The sequence below is a fragment of the Tenrec ecaudatus genome, chromosome 14 (assembly GCF_050624435.1).
Source record: "Tenrec ecaudatus isolate mTenEca1 chromosome 14, mTenEca1.hap1, whole genome shotgun sequence".
Classification (NCBI taxonomy): Eukaryota; Metazoa; Chordata; class Mammalia; order Afrosoricida; family Tenrecidae; genus Tenrec; species Tenrec ecaudatus.
The window spans coordinates 89,867,199-89,889,288 of NC_134543.1; the positions used below are offsets into that span (position 1 = coordinate 89,867,199).

The following is a 22,090-nucleotide window of genomic DNA, read 5'->3' on the forward strand; positions in this document are numbered from 1 at the left end:
CTATGGAGAGCTGATGGCAGCTATCAGAAATAGCTTTCTTCCAAAAGGCATAGGTGTCCAATAAGAATCCTTGCCACCCCTCATAGGCCACGTGTAATGGCTATGAGGGTAAGGCTGGCTTCTACAGCCTTTGGGAAGCCCCACCCCAACTACTCCTCAGAGATTGATTCCCCCTACTCACCCCCATGGGCTTTCTTCAGTTCATGACTGGGTCTGTTGGCTGCTGTGCTGTTAGGCTCACCGGCTTAATGAAGTCAATTACACTGGCAGGGCATTCTGATCTTAAAATACTCAATAAATGTTAACAGTATTAACTTTGCTCAGGATCCGAAACAAGCCTCGATTTCTGATTTCCCCTCTTTCGATTCAAGGTGGCTGCTTTTCAGAACAAGGCTCTGAAACCCATTGGCTGGCAGAGGTCTGCAGACCTCTGCTCGGAGATCCGGGGAGATTCGACTTCCCCAGGGATCAGAGGAGCCAGTGAGCGGGTAGTGAGCTTGGCTTCTGCTTTGTCTCCACACCTCTCCCCTTCGACACTAATCGCTTTGCATTGGAAATCATGAATTCCTAGGACGCGGACATTTGGGGAGTTTCTACCATTTGAAAAGATCCTCCATCGGCTGCTGTCTGGAACCCTCCAGCGCTATGGAGGAGCCTAGATGGGTTGGGATTAAATGTCGAGTTCTGCCTTAACCCCATCCTTCCCCCTGGCCAACAATGGGAACTCCCCTGACTGCAGGCCTCGGATGGGGAACTGGAGGGGAGAGCCGGCTTTATCAGGAGCTGGCTCACAGAGGAAACCTGTGCACTGCCGAGGGAACCCTGCCAGGATCCTTATGAAGACCGCTCTCCCTCTCCTGAAGAAAGAGCCTTCTTCTGACTCAGCACAGAGCCCTCTGGGCTCCTAAGTGGAACCTGGAGGCATTCCATCTTGGAAGGAGCCTGGCCTCCAACAAAGGGAAGTAAGCTCAGCAGCTACATGGCCCAGCAGGAAGCGCGAGCTGAACCCTGAAGCTTCAAGGGATCTTATAGAAGACGGGGTCCCCTCAGGGCCCCATCTCTTAACTCCTTCTGGCCCCGTGCGTGTCCTCTGGTCCCCGAGTAACCAGGGCAACGGTGTGGGAGTTACATCATCTCGTGCCAACTTGAGACTGTTAACAGTGAAGGGGTAGCCTGTCAATCAGGTTCGCAGCTTGATGACCGCATTTGGAGGTGCTGCAGAGATAAATAGCTCACTGGAGGCCAGACCCACACTCTCTGCTTCTTCTTTCTGCTGATAAGACCCATGGAGCTACACGGATGGAGCCAATGGAGTCAGAGCCTGGAGCTGGAGAAGCCATGTGGAGACCCATGCCAGCACTGAGATGCTTCTACAACCACTGGATCCACAAGACTTTGCACCCTCTGGCCTGTGATCTTCCTGCATTCGGCGTCAATGCATGACTGCGCGTGTCTAAAAAGGAATTTATGGACTAGTATCGACATATGGGGTAAATATCAGACTTATGAACTTGATTTGGACAGGGTGGGGATGTTTCCTTAATGTACAATTTCTCTTTGATATAAAGTTCTCTCTTGCACACATGTAGTGTCTATGAATTTTTCTCTAGTCAACCCGTACTAACACAAATGGACACTAGCCACACAAGCCACCTCATGTGGCTCTGCCCTGATGGTATCCAGGTCTCCGGAAAACACACCTGAGATCTCTCCGCGCCCAAGACGTTCACCATCACGTCCATCACCGTCTCGTGCATGCCAAGGACTCTCATGAGGTTGGGATGCTGGTAAAACACTTTGTTGTTCATGATGTCGCTAAGGTAAGGGGGAGAGAGAGAGAGAGGCATTCCTGCAGGTGTACTTCTAGGCTCTGGAGAGGCAGGGACGTGAGAACACAGAAAGAAATGAACCACACCCCGGGGACGTAGGTAAAAGCGACAGGCAGAAACCGAAGGAGATGGAACACATGACATGCTGTTTCTTAAGTCCTTCGATACAAATCCACATCATAAAACTGCAAGGGGATGAAGCTAGAGAAACGGCCTGCTCGTTGGCGGTGCAGCCCCCTAAGGGGTGGTTTTCCTCCCACCCACCTTTCCCTCCAGCGTGGCGGCTGCTCTCAGAGACCCTGTCCCTGCTGCTATGCCTCCTGAAGGGACTAGGAGCCAGGCCAGCTCTCTTCCTGAACCCTTCCCCTCATGCCAGCCTCTCCCCAGGAGTTCCCTCCGAGTTCCTTTTTTGGGGGCTCCCTGACACTCCTCTTTTTCCCCGAGGGTGGCGGGGTGTGGGTCTGGCATTAGAGACTCGGCTGTGGTTCTGGTTCTTCTAGTAAGATTGTGGGCAGGTCACTGGACCATCTGGGCCTTGGCCGCAACATCTGCGAGAGGGAGGTGCTAGACTCCCAAAGCACATTCTTTTCACGCCTGCTCTGTCTCTCTTCAAGGGAAACCCGTGAGCTACGGTGATGGGTAAGAGCGTCTCACAGAAGCCAACACTGAACAACGACCGGGGAGCTGGGCTCTGGGAACAGGGAGGGGCCAGCAGCAGGTCGTTAGAGGATAGCCTCCAAAGAGTTTCAAGCATTGGACAGCTCGGCCACTGACAGCTTTGCTGGTGGATTGAATACACCGCTCCTCCCTTCGGCTCCGCCCACCTCCCGCCCCTACCCCCATGGTGTCTCCCTAGTGTCATCTTCATCAGATTTAAGCTAAATCATTCTGCTCTTGACCCGCCTGGACATGTCCATATTTCTTTTGGAAACATCTCCTCCTTAGGAGTGGCAGATAGCCTGGCCTCTCTGTCAGGCTACCAGGCAAGGCTGCCTGAGCTCAGTGTGAAGCCACGGAGGGTGAAATCAGGAGCACCTATGCACAGGTCCTTTCTGGGACATACGAAGTTTGAATAGGATGGGACTCTGGAGCATCTGGTGGTATACCAGCTGCTCTGTTTAGCGCTCTCTTGACAGTAATGCCCCGTTTTGTGAAATACCTACCCCAGCCCATTGATCATTAGCAGCTCCTCCTCCTTGCCCATCCTGACACTGAGGAGGGAGCGGATCTGGCCCAGGGCAGCCAGCAGACTGATGGTGTCGCTCACGGAGGCCTGGCTGATGGTGTACGTCTTCCGCAGGGCCTGCAGCAGCTCCCCGATGCTGTCGTATTGCCTCCGCAGGAGGTTGAACATCATCCGAACAAGCTCTGCATCCTGAATCTGGTCCTCCTGGGCCCAGCGGATCATGGTCTGGGAGATGAGCTCCTTCAGTGTGGCTGGCAGGACAACAGAAAGGTCATGACACGGTCAACGCCCTGTAGGGATGGCTGGTACCTTAGTGATACCGTTCAGTAGTGAGGCCCATCACCACGGGGGTGACATTCAACAATCTCATTTTGCAGGCAAAACATGGCAGGCAGGCGATTGCAAAAACAGTATCTGGTTGTTGAATTGAGTGCAGGGTCGATTCTGCTCTGACTAAACAATGAGAGAAGATACTCAGGAGACAGAAGATTCAATAAGACAATGTCCTGACCTTCACCGTGCTCCCATGCCAGGTGTTAACATTTTTCCTCCTCACCGCGGTTATACAGGATAATAACTTCTAACTCCCGTCAGTGAACTGATTTGAACTCACAGGGAGCCTTTAGGACTGGGTAGAACTACCTACCTGTCGGTTTCCAAGGCTATCACTCTTTATGGGAGCAGAAAGCCTTCTCCACGTCTTCTTCTTTCTCTACCTCTTCCTCCCCCTCCTTTTTTCTCTCACTCGCTCTCTCAACATACTGGCAGTTTTGAACTGCTTACCTTGCTATGAAGAGCCCAACTTGTAACCACTATGCCAACAGGGCTCCTTAAGAACTGCGAGGGTGGGAAACCACTAAGGCGGCGTGGTGGTGGTGGTGGGGGTAGACTGACACTGGGTGGGGGTAGACTGAGACTGGGTGGGGTAGACTGGTGGGGGCAGAATGACTCTGGGTGGGGTAGACTGGTGGGGACAGATTGACTCTGGGTGGGGTAGACTGGTGGGGGTAGACTGACTCTGGGTGGAGGTAAGACTAGACTGGTTCTGGGGATGGGGATGGGGGTGGGGCAGACACTCCAGGGAAAGCTTGGACATTGCCTCCTCAGAGAAAAGCAGTCGTAATGTGGTTGTCAGGGATTTCTTTGTGACGGGTATTACTACCAAGTATTTTAAGGCCATGAAGTGATTAAGTGAAGTCATGGATTCAAAGAAATGTCAGAAATTTTTTAGATGATGTAACAAACAAGGCTGTAAGAGATGGAGGTAGGAGGGCCGAGAGCAGCCGATGGGGCCCCTGGGTTGACTTTTTGGCCTTAGGATCTCTGTCTGGATTTGGCGGACATGGACTCACATGTTGTGCTGTGAATGATTTCCTTCCCCATCAGATGGTATTCTGACACTCTAAACTCTGTACCTGCGAACGTGCCCTTGTGGAAACGGGGTCTTTGAGGTCTTAGAAACAGGTTCATTGGTGGTGGCCCAATATGCAATCTTACAGAAGTAAAGTCGTAATTCTACACAACTATTGTCCTTAGAAGGAGCCCTGGTGGGGGTATGGTTACACCTCAGGCTGTTAACTGCAAGGTCAGCCGTCTGAAACTACCAGCCAGCCTCTGGGAGAAAGATGGGGCTTTCTTCTCCCGTAAAGAGTTACAGCCTCAGACACTCACAAGGGAGAGTTCTATTTGGTTCATAGGGTTGCTATGAGTTGGAATTGACTAGACAGCAGAGAGGTTTTTGGTTGTCCTTAGAAAAGAGGAGAAGATGCACAGAGACGAGAGAGAAGAGGAACATTGTGTGTAGCTGCAGCCACAGCCAAGGAATGCCAGAGCCGCTGGAGGCTCAGCGAGAGGTGCGGGGCAGTTAGTTCTTCCTCAGAGCCCTCGGCGGACATTAGCGCTGCTGATTTCGAGATCCAGGGCACTCGGCCCCCAGAGCTAGGAGAGACTAAATCCCTGCCTTTATCAACTACCCACCTTGTAGGGTTTGTTATGGTTCAGGCTTAGGAAACAGACACAAGCTGCTTGGTAAGAGAAATGAAGAGAAATCACTCACGTCCAAATCCTGAACGTGTCAGGACTTCTACCAAGGGAAACTAAAGGAAAGCCCGTGGAAGAGGGACTTAACCAGCCGTGGGGACCTTCTGTGGGGCTTGATGACACAGCCCCGCAAAACGGCTGGCTGGGGTTGGTGCAGGAGGGTGGTGGGGATGGGCAGGCAAATTCCAGCTAGAGGAGAAGGGGGGGAGGCCTGTGAGAACCCTCCCTATGACACACATACCCATACCCACCCACCCACCCACCCACCCAGAAGACGCCCTGAGCAGGGGATCCATTCTGTTCTTAAATGACTACTGCATCCACCTGGCTCTGCCCGTCACACACCTGTGAGGTACAGGTGTCGCTAAGATGCTGAATGCAGACTTGGTGACACAGGCAGAGCTCAGGAGACAAGGAGGGTCATGCAGCCAATCAGTGATGGAATGGGAACTCCGCTGTGATAGGTGCTCTTGGCTCCACGAGCTGTCTCCCATCACCTAGTTTCCCACCTACATCCACCGTGTGTGGCAGATGTCTGCTCTAGATACAGTCTTGGCTCATCACAAGGGTTTAAAAATAGAACTTGGTTACCAGCCTTCTATATGTAAAGGATTATTTTACCTCACTGCGGTGTCAGTCAACCCTGTAGGTTCAGACAGGGGACAGAAGCTTGGAAACGTTAAAAATAAAATAAAATAAAATAAAGGACAGCCAAGTTGCAGAGAAACACAGTTAAAAGCTGCTCCTCAGGAACTTGCCAGGCAGGGTTGCTGGCTAGTATCTCTTAGCTTAGATGCTATCTGTACCCTAGGCGGTGTGGAAGGGGAGAGTGAGTTGTGGGTCAAGCCAGTCTCCTCTGTGGAAATCTGTGTTCTCAGTGTCCTATTATAAAAGCTTGTATTTATTCCCTCTAGTTAATATTCAAGGGGCCCTGGCAGTGAAGTGGTTAAGCACTGGGCTGCTAACCACAAGGTCAGCAGTTTGAACCCACCAGCCGCTCCATGGGAGAAAGATGAAGAATTAACAGGCTCAAAGACCCAGAGGGAAAGTTCCTGTCCTACAGGGCCTCGATGACTCAGGGTCGATTCGATGGCTGTGGGTTTGTTTGTTTTTTAATATTTCCAGGAAGCAATGAAAGCAAGAACTCGGCGGGCTCTGGGAGCAGACGTTTCTCTGGTCTTTTAATATTCCCAAATCAAACCAAACCTATTGCTGTCGAGTCCATTCCAGCTCAGAGCAACGCTTGAGGACTGGGAAGGCCTGTCCCATGGGGTTTCCCAGGCTGTGCGCGTCTTCAGGGAAGCGGCTTGCCACATGCTCCTCCCTTGGGAACAGCAGGTGCGTTCAAACCACTGTTAGCAGCTGAGCGCTTAACCCCTGTGCCACCAGGGGTCTCTGTGACATACAATTCCTTCCGAAAATCTACAAATGACACTCCTCACTCTGAACAACCCGATGCTCTGCGGAGACGGGCTGCATCCTCACAGTCCCTGCCACACCCCTGAAGCAGCACCCCGATGAGATGAGCTGGTAACCAGCTCCCGGGCCAGCCTCTCCGTAATAGGAACTTTCACCATGAGTGGTCATGAAGCCGGGTCAAGAGCAGCTTTTCCTGAACCGCCAGGCATTCAGATGGATGAACAACAACAACATACCAAATGGACATTTGTGGCCTGGAGCGTGGAATGGGTGCACACAGCAAAACAGCTCTCTGGAGAGTGAATGGACGATGGACTGGTCTTTTCTTTAGCCTGCAATGCTTCCCCCATACTGCGTGCAGGCCGGCCTTCCAGGGAAATATGAGCTGATGGGATAAGCGCATGCATGTGAGCCACCAAGCTACCGTGCACTAAGCTGAAAAAAAAAAACAAAGAGGAAGAAGACAGGAAAAGAAGGTCTTTGTTGTGTTATCCATCGATGGAAAGTATTTCCAGGAAGGTGTGGCATTTCAGGGCAGTCACACAGGGCAGCTCAACAAGCGGAATGAGGAATGTGAGGAGGAAGACTACAAAGGACATGGACCCTTGGGGCGAGCCCTGGGAAGCGCAGCACCGCCTGCTTGCTGAGAGCCATCATTTTCCAATGATAAGCACATTAAAGAAAATCCCTAAGTAAAACTTCCACTCAATATGCGCAGAATGATGACGTTTTATGCAATCAATGTACAAAGGACTCTTGAAAGTAGTTTAAAATTCTAGGCCGTAACTAACTTGTGAGAATCCACTTGCTATATTTTGAAACCAGACAGACAAAAATATGTACAATTATCTGTGAAAGATATTAAAATACTGCACCCAGTCTCCAACTATAAATCTGTTGGAGGCTATATTTTCTGCATTGCTTTAACCAGATATAAGAATCTAGCTACATTCAATTATGACAGACATATAAAAATAAAAGTGTGCCACAAGCCACTGTTAAGTTTTTAATAAAATGCCATTTATGTAACATGCAATGGAATTTTAATTTTTTTGAATTAATGGGTATTTTTAAACATTCCAAGTTTCAATTTCTAATACAGTGAACGTGGTTAGATGTAACTCACATATGCTATGGTTTCTTGGAGTCATCAATTATTTTTAAGTGTGGAAAGGTAGCCCCTGGACTAAAAGTTTAGGAATCATTGACTACTATAGTGCTCTGTGTCCTATTTTGGTGAGTAGTGACTGGGGTTTTACAAGTTCAACTACTGGTCTCTTCTTGTTGGAAAGAGAGACGCCAGAAAACTGACGATCATGCGTAAAACTAATCAGTCCAATGAACTAGTAGGATATTTGAGTATCAGTCTTACTGACTGCAACCAGAAGAACTGGATAGTGGCCACCTACCAGTATCAGCTGCTTCGAAAAGGACCATATTAGAAGGCCCTTGATAACTTAAAACAGACCCTGGTCACTTGTCACATAAAAGACTGTGGTACCCCTGAAACTCTGGTCCTTAGGCACCCTTTGGCTCCAGACATGATCTGAAGCCAAACAAGGTGGTCTAGAAAGAACTCACTCTGGTAGTAATCTGGTGTCAACTTGAGATTATAAAGAGTGAAGGGTGGAGTTTATCCTGCCAATCAGGTCGCAGCTTGATGACCTGATTTGGAGGCACAATGGAGATAAATAGCTCACTGGAGGCCAGATACACTCACTCCCTGGGAGACACCCGTGTTGATGAGCCACATGGAGCAAGAGGCCTGGTGCTGGAGGAGCCACGTGGAGACCCATGCCAGTGCTGACATGCATCCACCACTGGATCCACAAGACTTCCCACCCACAGGCCTGTGCTCTTCCTGCATGTATTGTCATGGCTGTGTGAGTCTAAAGAGGATTTTTGGACTAGTATCAACATGTGAGGTAACATCAGACTCATGGACTTGATTTGACTGGGCCGGGATGTTTTCTTAATGTACAATTGGTCTTTGATATAAAGTTCTTTCTTACACATATATGAGTGTCTATGAATTTGTTTCTCTAGTTAACCCAGACTGACACACCCACCTTCCTGGTTCGACTTTCAGCCACACAAAGGAGACACTAACATTAGGGAGAGATGCACACCTTAAAATAATCAACAGGTTCAGATCAAAGGACACCACCAACCCAGGAATCAAGTTCGGAAGGGTTAGGAGAGGCGGAGGAATGGAAGCAGGAGACACAGGGAAGAAGTCGGAGAAGTGATGCTACCTTGTGAGGATTGTAAATGACATGAAACAAGATGTGTCTGAATGGAAACCTGGATCTGATTGGTGACACGTCACCCGGTTCACCATAGAGAGAAAATAAAATACAAGGACCTGTGCTGCAACGGTGGCCGCGATTGGCAAGCAAACATCCCGTCCACCCCCTAGCAAGACACACTGTTGCACGAAGCTGTGCAATTTTTAGCTGGGCCATGGACTTAGCAAGCTGCTGGATGGGCGGGAGAGGGACTGTGAGTGTGACAAGAGTGAGATGCCTCACACCAGCCTATGCCATCACGAGGTGTCAAAGAGATCAGGTTCAGGCATCATCAGAACAAAAAATCTTACCATAGTGAATGAGGGGGAGTGCGGAGTGGAGACCCAAAGTCCATTTGTAGGCCACTGGACATCCCCTTACAGAAGGGTCTGGGGGAGGAGACGAGCCAGACAGGGTGCAGTGTAGCAACGATGAAACCTACAACTTTCCTCTCGTTCTTAAATGCTCCCCCCGCCCCCACTATCATGATCCCAATTCTACCTTACAAATCTGGCCAGACCAGAGGATATACACTGGTACAGATAGGAACTAGAAACACAGGGAATCCGGGGCGGATGGTCCCTTCAGGACCAGTGGTGAGAGTGGCGATACTGGGAGTGGAGAGGGAGAGTGGGTTGGAAATGGGGAACCGATTACAGGGATCTATATATAACCTCCTCCCTGGGGGATGGACAACAGAAAAGTGGGTGAAGGGAGACATCGAACAGTGTAAGATATGACAAAATAATAATTTATAAATTATCTGGGGTTCATGAGGGAGGGGGGAGCAGGGAGGGAGGGGAAAAATGAGGAGCTGATGCCAGGGGCTTAAATGGAGAGCAAATGTTTTGAGAACGATGAGGGCAATGAATGTACAAATGTGCTTTACACAGTTGATGTATGTATGGATTGTGATAAGAGTTGTATGAACCCCTAATAAAATGATTTTTAAAAAGAGCTATAAGAGCCCCAATAAAATGATTAATAATAAAAAAGAGTGAGATGCCTCACCATGAGAAACAAAGTTAGGATTAGAAAATCATCGTTTTGAAAATGGAGACCTGGTAGACAGCCTGTCCACTACCCAGTCATCACTGAAGTGTGCCCTGCTAGCCGGAAGGACCCTCAATTCTTTCCTCCTCCTTAATTTTGTCTTAAGATCTGTCATCTTCATCCCCTCTCAAAAGGGCCTCAGGGAGGAGATGAGCCAGTCAGGGTGCAGTATAGCAACGACAAAACACATACCTTTCCTCTTTTTCTTTAATGCTTCCTCCGCCCCCCGCCCCACTACCTTACAAATCCAGCTAGACCAGAGGATGTATACTGGTACAGATAAAAGCTGGAAACGCAGGGAATCCAGGATAGATAAACCCCCCAGTTCCAATAATGAGAATAGCGATACCAGGAGGGGAAGGGGAAGGTGGCTGCAGAGGGGACAACGGGCTGTAGGTTGGCAAAGGAGCTGCGTATCTTTTGCTCTGCTGTACACTCCCCATTGCTTCTCATTTCCAGTAAAAACCAGGGTTGTCAATTAGAGAGGGTGTAATGCTGATGTCAACCTATATCTTGACCTCTGGACCGGTTCTGCCTGTCTTCGTCTGAGAAGCCGAGTCACCTCCAGGTGGGTCACTACTAAATTAGCGAAGCCATCAACCAACAATTTTTTGGTTGCCGAAGTGCCCAAGAGTAAGTACTATATGTGAAAGATTTTAAGACACAGTTGTTTTTACATGCTTTAGTTGGGGAAAAGAATTAAACGCACACGAAGCCTGCGAGGACGCCTTAGGAATGCGTTGGTTAAAGCGCGGGGCTGCTAACTGAATGGGGAAGTGGTTGGCCGCAGAGGTTCCTCGGGAGAAAGGCGTGGCGGTCTGCTGTCGTAAGGCTGACCCCAAGCAAATCCCGTGGATTCCAAGTGAGAGTGACTGAGGCTGTAAATCTTCACAGGAGCAGAGCTTCTCATCTTCCTCCCCCGGAGTGGCTGGTGGGTTTGAACGGCTCACCTTGCCACTCACAGTCCGGTGCTTACCTGAAAATGCCCCTAGGGCTCCTCATAGGAAGAAAGCCCCAACTCCAAAGTCACGGCTACGGAACTGATTCTGATAGGGGCTTTCTGAGGATGGTGCAGGACTGGGCAGTGTGGTCCCGTGGCACGTGCAGTCGCTGCGAGCTGGGACCGACTCGGTGGCATGTCACAGCAGCGACAGGGGGCCCCGTCGTCGTCAGCACCTGTACCACCTGCCATGAAGGTGCTTCAGCAGATCTTGTGCAACGCCAGCATTTTCATCCCCTGACTTCGCGGAGTTTCAAAGAGGGCCCTATCCAGTGCACTAGATGACTCCGTGATGGGATTTGAGAAAGAAAAGCTATTGTGCCGTGTTTCGAAAGGAAAAAACGAGAAGAATGACATACACCCAAGAGTTTTCCTGATTGAAAAAAAAAAATCCAACAGATCCCTTTCAGAAACGACTGAGGGAAGCAAATTACCCACGTGCCGTTTCTCTGGTAATTCGAAATGGTGCCATTTATGAGATTATTATTAACTGCAACTGGCCCAGTTTGCCATCAGCATCTTTCAGGATAGCGGCAGTTAGCGCATCACACATGTAATCTCGGTGAGTCCCATTTCTAAAGCGCGTTCAGGCCACGTCAGAATGAAAAATCGCTTTAAGGCACGGTGTTGCTTAGGGAAACTTGTCTGAAAGATAACTTGAAAACACAGTTGCTTCACTACTGGATTTGGCTTTAGCCAGACAGTGTCTAAAGCAACAAAGACTTGGGCTGTCTGGAAACAGGAGCGCCCCCACTCCGTCCGTTTGGCAGCCCAGGCAGGCCTCGCCGCCACGCTGGTTTCTCCCACGGCTCACCGTGCAGCCTGCATCACAGCCTGGGACCTGAGAACCCAACTCCACCATGCAGGGAGGCTTCCAAGGGGTGTTTCCACGGAGTCACTGCCATGGTAGGGATAATCCTATTTCAAAGGCTACCTTCCAGGGTTTGTAAAGCCAACTGGAACAAGAGAAAGATCATCCATGTGCGTGGAACAGGGTGAAGTTTGTAGGCTGCAAGGTCTCAAGCCCAAGTTGGCTTTTCTCTTCCAAATTTGGGTCCGGTCAAGGGGCCATCATGCAACAGAGGGCATGCTCACTTTCCGAGAGCAGATGGTGGCCACCGGCAAAGCAAACCCGACCGCTTACAGACCCCACCCATGTCGGTGCTAATGCGCAGGTAGGGCGTTCTTCAATCTGGGTCAGCTTGGAAGAAAGAGTCTTCCAGCTACATTCAGAGGAGGGAGCAAATCAGACTGCATGGGACTTGGGTTAAACTTAGAAAGCCATCTATAATGCCCACGTGTACAGAGAGAAAAGGGAAACACAGCGCAACTAAGTTATGTGCATTTATTTTTACATCCTAGTGATTAAGAAGTCAGCTTGTGGCGGGCGGTAAAGGCTCTGGGGGCATTACCAGGTGGTGGGTTCTTTCCGTGCGTAATGAACGAGCATATTTTGACCTCTCTTTCTTCCTCCCGGTGGTCAGTTGAAAAATGACTTCTCAAAGGTGGCCATGTCCTAGTTCTTGGAACCTGCGACTGTGTTACTTTAGCCGGCAAAAGGGATTTTGCAGATGCAATTCGGTATTTAAAAATGGGGGAGATTACTGGGCTATCTGAGGGGGCCCAATGTAATCACCAGGGTCCTTGTAAGAAGTGGAAAAATGGAATTTGTGGGATAAAGGTATTATAAAATGGAATTTTTCCATTAAACCTTTTTTTGTAGCCCCCTCATCGGAGGGAGGCTAGAGAGGCACTGTCAAAGACAGGATGATGAGTGCAGAAATACTTCTCGATTTCTGACTTTGAAGATGAAAAAGGCAATGGGCAGGGGACACGAGATATAGCCTCTAGGGACTGGCCAACGCAGGGACGATTCTTCATTAGATGTCAGAGAGACTGGACTGGACTCACTTCAAGCTCCAGAATTGTGAAATGATGATTTTAGGTGTTTTTTATGGCATAAAGTTGGTGGCAGGCAGTTTGTGGTAGCGGCAAATGTAAAGTCATACGCTCACACTGATAGAGCACAAAGTGCTGGATGCTGGAATATGGCTCCTTCCCAGAAGCTACATATCAGACGGGGAAGGGGGCGGTCTCTGCGATCAAGCTAGTAAGAACGTGCCCACAGAAGCCGGGGTCGCCGAGAGATCGAGTCTTCTAAGTGTTTGATGGAGCTACTGGAATGCCCGGCAGAGTGGCTGACACACTGAGGTCTGCTCTGAACTGACCCACAGCGTCCAACAACCCACAGCGACAGTAACCACAGGAAATCCCGCTGGCCATACTGCTCGGTCCCCTGAGATCATGGGAACTGCTCACAACAGTCTCTGTTGTTGTCGGTGAACATTTGATACACTATTAGCAAATGGCCAAGTAAGACTTCCAACCTAGACTGCTAGAATCTACGCTACCATTTTCCTGCTAGTTTAAAAATCTACCCTTTACATGATCACAGCTCCCACATTTAATTAGAATAAAAGTAGAAAACAAAAGTATCAAGAGAGGACTAGTTCCTTTTTGTTGGCAGAGAAGAGTCAACACACGACCTCATCCCCACATCTTCTCTAGCCTCTTCAACACGACTTTTTTCTTCTCTTATATGGTTTGTGATGACTGTGTAGTAAAGATGACGTGGCATTTTTGTGTTTTTAAACTGTAGTTTGGGGGAACGTTTATAGAGCACATTGGCTTTCCATCCTAAGATTCATGCCCACTTTGTTTTGTGACCGTGGTGGCAATGCCACAATGTCCACTTCCTCCCTGTGTTGACGTTCCCCAGTGCGAGCCTTCTCTCCTACCCCTCCTGCCTTCGGAGCAGCACCCTGCGGAAAATGTTGTCCTTTGGGTCTCTAACGGCTGGTTATTCAACGGTGGAGGTGTCTCCCTGGTGTAACTGCTCCTTTTACAGTGCTATTGTTTGGTTAAAAATTGAGCCAAGAGGGGGTGAATTCTGTTCTAAGTTTGAGGGATGACTGAAGGTCCTACTCTTGGGGGTTCCACTAGTTTCTCTCTGAATAGTAAGCCTGGTCTCGTGGGAGTTTGAGTTCTGTTCCTAATTTTTATCCCAGTCTATCGAGCACCTTCTTGTGGGATCCCTTTCAGAGTGGTTGGCAGTGGTAGCTGGGCACTATCTACTTCTTCTGGCCTCAACTGTGTATAGCCTGGTGTTTGTGTAACACCAGAACATTTTTTTTCTGCCTCAATTGTAATTTTGAACATCAAGGGCTAGAACCGCCTACCCTGCAACACTCACCACGGAGGAAATACAAGACATTGAAGATGACAACCACCATGGATAATGAATCCTACTGACCATGTGATCAGCATCCATGTGCCCTTTCCTTCTTCTTAGCCTTGTTTTACCCACCTAGCAGCCGAGATTCCTCAGGGGAAGCTGGCCCAAGCCTGCTGCACAGGTGAGACACTGCAGATTCCATCTTCTAGGTCTCTCTCATTAGTGCATGAGCTCACTACAATCAAGTTCTCCAACCGAGGTGATGTTGGGATGCTTGGGAAGAGAAGGTCCTTGCTTTGGACACTGTCATAGACGGATATGAGACCCAGGCTTCAACCACCATCTTGCCGTCACCTGAGTGCAAAGCTGCAATGTCAAACCAGGTGGTGTGGGTAGAGTGAGTCATGTCATCTGACTGACAACCCAGGGGACACTCCGTAGAGCTACACTCTCAGGTCTGGCAGGCAAGACGTCCCTGACAGCCTCCGCTACCTGAGCTGCCTTCTCTGTTGCTTTCTTCTGAAAGCATATGACACGATACATGTAAATAAGATAGATGCTCTCATGATCTATATGGAGATCATGGCTGAGAGACAGTAACCTTTCAAGAAAGCACGAGCATGTTCAACTACATGCTCTTCCCTTGAAGACTTGTACCCCCTTCTCCCCATCACAAGGATTCCATGGGATGGGCACTGTAATTAATTACTCTTACACTATCACCAACTATACTAAAATATGCAGAGATTAAAAAACTTGCACAAGGTCACAAATAGCAAATGGTAAAGTAAGGATTCAAAGCTAGACTGTTAGAATTACCATTTTCCCACTCTAACAATCTACTGTTTACTTTTTAATAGCACCCATAATATTCAGAAAGAATGGTCTTTATTAACATTTTTAATTTGTATGACACCGTCTAGGTACTTCGCTCATGAAGTGTGAAATGCCCTCAGAAAGGACATTCTGTACAATTAAGGTGCTTTTGTCCTTTTCTGGGCACATCAGTCACGCTTCCAAAGCCTTTGCTTCTTCCCAACACAGCGAAGCTGGCCGTGTAAGTGAGCTTCATGTTAAAGAAAATGAATGTGAGTGTCGTGCAGTGATAAGATGCGGGGCTTGGTGTAACAGGACTTCATTCCAGTTCTGGCTGTGGACCTGGAACAAGTCGCTGCTCCTCTCTGTGCCATCCCCACTCCTCCTGAGTCCCTGTGACTTGAATAGTCCAGGGTGAGACGCTCACCCACCCCACTGAACTGCTGAGAAGGCTTCCCTTCCTAAAATGGCAAAGAAGAGCCCCTGCTTTAACCCACTGGTGGCAGTAAGGAGCGCCGAGAATGTTAGCACCACGTTTCAAAGCCCTACCCCGATGTTACCTGGTCACACTACCCCAACCATAAAACCAGTGGCTGCCGAAGTCAGAAAAGCAAAACCTCAGACTCCCAGTGGGTACTGACCGTGGCGAGCAAGCGGCCACGGTCGAGGCCCCACCACACGCCGCTAGTCATCGCTTGGCATCGGGATAAGCTGTGGCAACTCGATGAGGAAGCAGGACAAGACAGTACTTCATTCTGTTGTACACAAGGTCACCATGAGGCAACTTGATGGCCTGCCCCTCTCTGTAGGTCTACCCACTCCTCCCTCCAGCCTGTGCCAGACCCCGTGCTGCACACTGCCTCTGGGGTACCAGTTGCTCTTCACAACACCCCTGGAAGGAGACAAGAGGCAGGCAGGCAGGCACTCGAGTTTTGCTGACCACGACGGCTGTTAGTAGGCCAACCCTCACTGGATATTTTAGTTAGGTAAATAATTCTTCAGTTGAATCAGCAGCACAAGGTCCCGGAAAGCAGTTGGTTCACTCAGGCAGTGGTAGAGTGAGGGTCTATCAGAGCCAACGATTCTTACAAATCAAATTCAGAAACTAAAACAGAACAAAACAAACAACACACACCAAGACAAAATCAAGCAAAACAAAAGGGACTGCCTTCCTAGCTGCTGGACAACCCCTGTCAGAGGCCGCCCCGAGGGCCAGCAGTGAACTGTGTGTGGGCCTTTGGCGTCTCATCCATCATCGAGAGATAATTAGCCTGTTGTCTTGGAAATCAGTCAACCAGCCTCATAATCACTTTGTCAAAAACAGTCAGGCAATCACAGGACCCGCATCCCTGATGAGGAGAGAGGAGAGGGAGAAAGGGCGAGGCGGCTAATGCGTTCAGGGTGAGGAATCTTTGAAAGGGAAGTGACATAAACACTGGGAACTCGAGAACCGGGGTCTCTGTCTGCTCTTTGCTGGGAAAGTCATCCAATTGCTATTCACTTCTATTGAATAATGATAATAAAGTCATCTAGGACAAGCTACGGATCTGTGCTCGTTAGGTTTTGTGTTCAACTTGGCTGCGGCAGGATTTTCAACCATTTGGCCGTTAAAACCTAGTAATCCCTCATCATGTGACCTAACAAAAAAACGACCATGTCCACAACAGGATCTTATGTGCACTCACGTCAGGTGTAAAACGATTAGAGCAAGAAGCAGTCCCCTTACTCAAGACACAGCCCTGATGCAATGGAAATGAAGGTTCTCTGGAATTGGGGCCTACCTCCTATAAAATTGGATGCTGTGGGGAAGCTTGCTTGCTCTTTGGTGGGTCTGGATCCCATATCTGGCTCATCTAACTCTGGTTCTTTGGACTTGAGTCAAAAGCCTGCAATAGTGGGTAGGGCGGGGTCTCCAATCAGTGTCGCAGATCAAAATGTGCATAAATTGCTGAAGGAACACCCAACTTGCTCTGTAAACATTTACCCAAATCACACACAAATTAAAAAAAATTAACGGAGAAAAGGGAGAATCCAAGGCATTCTATAACTTGCCCCAGCATTCACACCTCATGGGAAGGCAAAACAGAGGTCAGACCTTACTGTGTCCGACTCCTGCCCCAGTGCCGCATAGCAATACACGCCAGCTACTCTGCATTTGTTTAATCCCTTGGTGTCAGACCCTGTCTTTTGGCAGCCTGTGTTTTAGCAGCAGAGGCAAAAATGTGGTTCTCAGAAAAGAAAAAAATCAGCTGTCAGTGAGGTATTATGCTAGCCACTTCACATTCTGCCACCCGACTTTAACACCAGGCTTTTACACACATAACTGCTTCACTCCATTGATGAATGATTTCATCTTTGACAACCGTTCATAGCCACTGCCTATAGAAACAGGATGCTATTATATAAATAATGTGGATGGGAATTGAATTCAGGTAGACAGTCTGAATTTTTAATGCTACCATGTATTAGCTAGGTGACGTTGGCAAGTTCTTTAATAGTTCAGCGTCTCCAACTGCACAATAAGCATAAGACTGTCTACAGAGTAGGGTTGGTGTGAGAATGAAAATAAATAATATTTACAGAAGTGCTGAAGATAATGCTCAGGATAGAGTGGGTCCAAGGTAAATAACTCCATCTCTAAAAATTATAATGCCCAGTATTATAAAATGCATGGTACCAAAAGTATGTAACTCTCAGACTGAACTCAGCTCAGCTGCAGGATGTTCACGACACTTCTTGCTCCTAAAGCCCTTGATCCCCCCAGTCTATTCCACTCTCTCCCTCTAAGTATCCCTCCACTTTCGGCCTCTGGGAAATTGTTGAAGCAGCTTTTTCATCAAAAGTGCCACTTCCCCCCTTATTTCATCCATAGTCTTATGGACACTCTCTCAGTCTCTCTCCTCAGGCCACCTACTGCTCCATCCAGTCACCTGCCCACCCCCATCTCCTCGCCTGCTCCTGAAGACCTTCCCTATTTGCCATGCTTGAACCTCAAATGACTAGCATGCAGTGGGAACTCAGAGAGATTGGGTCCATGAGCGAACATGGAAACTAGTGAGGCGTGGTCCCTGTCCTCAAAGGCACGGAGGCCAATAGGGTAAAGCAACTGATGCACAGACAATCCCCTCGAGGCTGCAAGCCACATCAGCCAGCCTGGAACTGTGAGGACATGGCCAGGCTGAGGGAAGGCAGAGTTGAAGGCAGACTTCATGGAGGACGATGGGTGTGGGGTGTGCGTCTTTCTTTCTTGGAGAGGGGCTGTTTGGAGGGAATTTAGGGAAGAGGCTCAGAAATGTACGCCGAGCTTCTCTCATTTAGAAAATACTGAGTTGTTTTATTGTGTATGTGAGTCTTTGCAGTTAAAACCCAAATCAGCAAAATAAACCCAAATTCAATGCCATCGAGTCAGTGCTGACTCACAGAGACCCCCTGTGGGTTTCCCGAGGCTGGAGCTGTTTATGGGAGTCGAAAGGCCAGTCTTTCTCCCAAGGAGCTGCTAGTGGTTTCGAACTGCCGACCATATGGCACACAGCTCAACATGTAACCAAACTCCACCAGGGCTCCTGAATCTTTGCCTTGAAAGTCTATTATTGTGGTGGTGAAGAGTAGCTTTTTAAAATCCTTTTTGTTAAACAAGCTGTAACAGCTAGGTGGGGAGATTTTGGGTACAGGATGCAGGTTCAGGTTAGAGTGTTCCCTGACTGCCAGCGGCTGACACAGGTAGCACGTGTGGAGCCTGGTGGGCTCAGGGTCCCCTCCATCTGCGCGTTTCATCAGAGCACGTGGGGGTGGCCTTTGCTAAGTGGCAGTGGAGAGCAGCTGCTAGCCAAGGTCCCCAGGAGCAACTTTCAGCAGTGAGACTGTTCTGTGGCAAACAGCTCCAGGCTAGGCAACAGGAAAACAGCTTCGCTCCCAGCAGACAGACAAAGTTCTGTACTAACGTCAGTCACCAAGGCTGCCTGGCAAGGGGCCATCCGGATGCCTCCAAGTCGCATAAGGGGCTGGCAGGGAGGCTGCTTTGCTTCCTGTGTTGTTCCAGAGCGTAAAGCCCTTTGAAAACATGTCTTCCGAGAAAGCAAGGACGAAATCTCCCACTTGGTAAACGGCTGGGAGCAGGAACACATCAGCCTGGTGATTTTTCACCCGGATATTTTTAAAATTCAGCAGAAAGAACAGGCTGCTCTCCCCTGGGGGAAAAACGCCGTGGATACACATGGATACTCAATGAAGTACTGTTTAAACTGCGACGCATGGAAAAGCAATGGCCTGGAATTAACAGGCAAATTATTTCCTAGAGAATTTGATGGACCGCATCGTGAAGCACAGTGTGACTCAGGTTGGTGGGCTGCAGGCATCAGGTTTTCGGCTGTTGTTTTACCTGTTCGTTAGCATATGGGCTTTTGATAATATTGTAATAGCTTTCACCGATACTGACCGGGAGCTGGTTGAGGCTGGCTAGAAGCCCAAGCCAACCCCAACTCCGTTGAGCCAATTCTGACTCCTAGCTCCCTCAGAGGTCAACGTAGGATTACTTGCCCCATAGAGTATTGGAGGCTATAAATTTTTATGAAAGCAGACTGCCTCACCTTTCATCCACAGAGCTACTGTGGATTCAAACCATCAACCCTTGGGTTAGCGGCCCAACACTTAACCTAGTGCACTCCAGGACTCCTTAAAAAATTTTCCTATAATATTGAGCCAGTGAGCAGGATTCTCATGAAGTTCAAAACTGTGTTCCCAGCAAAGTTAACGTCTACCAGGTGGCCATAAGGCTGATTCTCACTGCTCATGAAGACAAAACAGCAGGGTGGGCCTCGCACCAGCTTCCCGGAACAAGCTTTGTGTCTACATTCTTGGCTTCACTGACTTTGAGGTGTTGATTTAAAAAAAAAAATCTCTGTTGGGTTCCTGTTTTTGCTTATACAGTGAGGCACAGTATACATTCCTTCACAGGTATAATGTGATTAAAAAACAAACCATGGTTTTAAAAACTCATCTATTGAAATGTCTTTTCTTTAAAAGATCATTTTATTGGGGGCTCATACAACTCTTATCACAATCCATACATCCATCGTGTCAGCACACTTGTACATCTATTGGCCTCATCATTCTCAAAACATTTGCTTTCTGCTTGAGCCCTTGGTATCAGCTCATTTCCATCCCCTCCCTCTTCACACCCCTCCCTCATGAACCCTTGATAATATAAGTTATTATTACTTTGTCATATTTTACACTGCCTGATATCTCCCTTCACCCATTTTTCTGCTGTCGGTCCCCCAGAGAGGAGGTTATATGTAGACCCTTACAATTGGTTCCCCCTTTCTACCCCACCCTCCCTACACCCTCCTGGTATCGCCACTCTAAGCACTGGTCCTGAAAGGATCATCTGTCCTGGATTCTCTGTGTTTCTGGTTTCTATCTGTACCAGTATACATCCTCTGCTCTAGCAAGATTTGTAAGGTAGAATTGCAGGGGCCAGACCAAATACAGGGGTACATATGGTAGCCAACTAAAAACTAGGGGTAGGGGAGGAAAGGAAAAAAAAGGATAGAAATGTTTAACGGGGGAACAGGGCACTAACCCAACCCAAGGGGAAGGTATTGTTTATATCTCCACAGGGAAAGAGGAATCAGACTTAAATCCAGGGTTGCAGGGATGTTAATGCAACATACTGGCATGGAGAGGGGAGCCAGTGGAGGGGTCTAAGGACCCGGCCCCAATGCCAGCTACGTGGACAACTGCCCATCCCCCCAGAAGAATTTACTTTAGAGGACAGCACTGAAGCTGCAGCTCAGGGAGAGGGACATGTCTGATTAGAGCACATGGGAGCAAATGAAGGGGGAGGGAGAGAGAGTGGAGCACATCCTGGCCCACCAATCCTAGAGGATGGAGGATACCCCCGCTCAGAACAGTCAATGCACAGAGTAGACCATACGGCTGATCCCACTATGAGACACGACCTCCCTCACTAACCCATGGCCCTACGGGGGGACAACACTAGAGATTCAGAGTCGAGATTGGCCCAGTCTGATCTCACCACATGGAGGCCAAACAGCAGAGCAGCAGGGGGACCAGAGCAGGGAGCTCCTGAGGGAGTGCAAAGGACAGACTCGGGCCAGAGCGTGGCACCCCCTTGACTGGAGGACACTCCTAGAGGTCAACAAACAGACTTTGGCCTATTTACAGATTTTTCTTTTTTTAATTTGAAAACAATTTATTTATTTTTTTGGTTATTGAAATGTCTTTGAGAAGCTTCCTGGCACAAGAGAAAGGGCATGGACTGAGCACAGGAGGACCTGCGTCCAAGTCACAGCTTGTTTGGAGTTCTCGTGGGTCGGCAACTATCAGTCACCTGGACTCTCTTTCTGGGACCTTGTCTGAGTAGAATAAATGAATGAATAAACTAACCATCACCCTTTAATTCTTTTGAGACTTATTTTCCTCAGCTACAAAACAGGAGAGTGACTAAGACTGCCAGCAGCGAACCAGTTTAAGTGGGAGTAAATTGGCAAATTGTCAGTTCACGAAAGAATGTTACTGTCATCATCTACATTTTCATTATTTTAACATATGCAAGCGTAAGAAGAACAAGAGAAGCTATGTATTATCGGGCAAATTACCTATAATATATTTTAAAATTCTTTATCACCACTTGTTATGCATTCAACAACCTTGTCTCCTTCCAATCCATTTGGAAACAATGTGAGTGGCAAGTTGGTTAACCATTCCTCCGGTTTTCTCTTAAGCTGTCAGCCCTGAGAATAGGGACCCCTATCCCGGAGACAACAGAGACCCACATGCGGGCAACCAGACACACAGGTCCACTCAGACTGTTTCCTTCATTTCGGGCCCCAGGATGAAACACAAGCTACAACTTCTCAAAATTGAACTTGCTGAAAGAAATGCACGGGGTGGAGACATGGAGGTGGTCTCTGAGGTATTCCATCTTTGGTCTATCTGTCTGTCGGAGGCCCAAGGTAATAGTCAGGTGGGGTAGGGGCCATTAATGATTCTTGGAGTCAAGACCCCATTCTTAGGGTTAGGGAGATGCTTAAGAGCCTGGTGATTTCATGTGACTACAATTCCCCTCCACAAAAGGGTCAACTTGAAGGACATCAGTCGGTATTATGCAAATTTGCCTTTACTTTGAAACACGTAAACAGTCCTGGAGATTAAGTGGTTAAAAGCACTTTGCTGTTAAGCAAAAGGTTGGTGGCTTGAACC

At 48.5% G+C, this 22,090-nt stretch overlaps 1 protein-coding gene across 1 annotated transcript in view; it reads right to left on the bottom strand.

Moving 5' to 3' along the window:
- RYR3 (ryanodine receptor 3) overlaps positions 1 to 22,090 on the bottom strand; it is a 418,103-nt gene that overhangs the window by 149,921 nt on the left and 246,092 nt on the right. Inside the window, exons 39-40 of the mRNA XM_075532282.1 lie at positions 2,993 to 3,266; positions 1,701 to 1,815 (exon numbers count right to left, since the gene is read on the bottom strand). Coding sequence (XP_075388397.1) covers positions 1,701 to 1,815; positions 2,993 to 3,266 — 389 coding nt within the window. The remainder of the gene's footprint in view (positions 1 to 1,700; positions 1,816 to 2,992; positions 3,267 to 22,090) is intronic.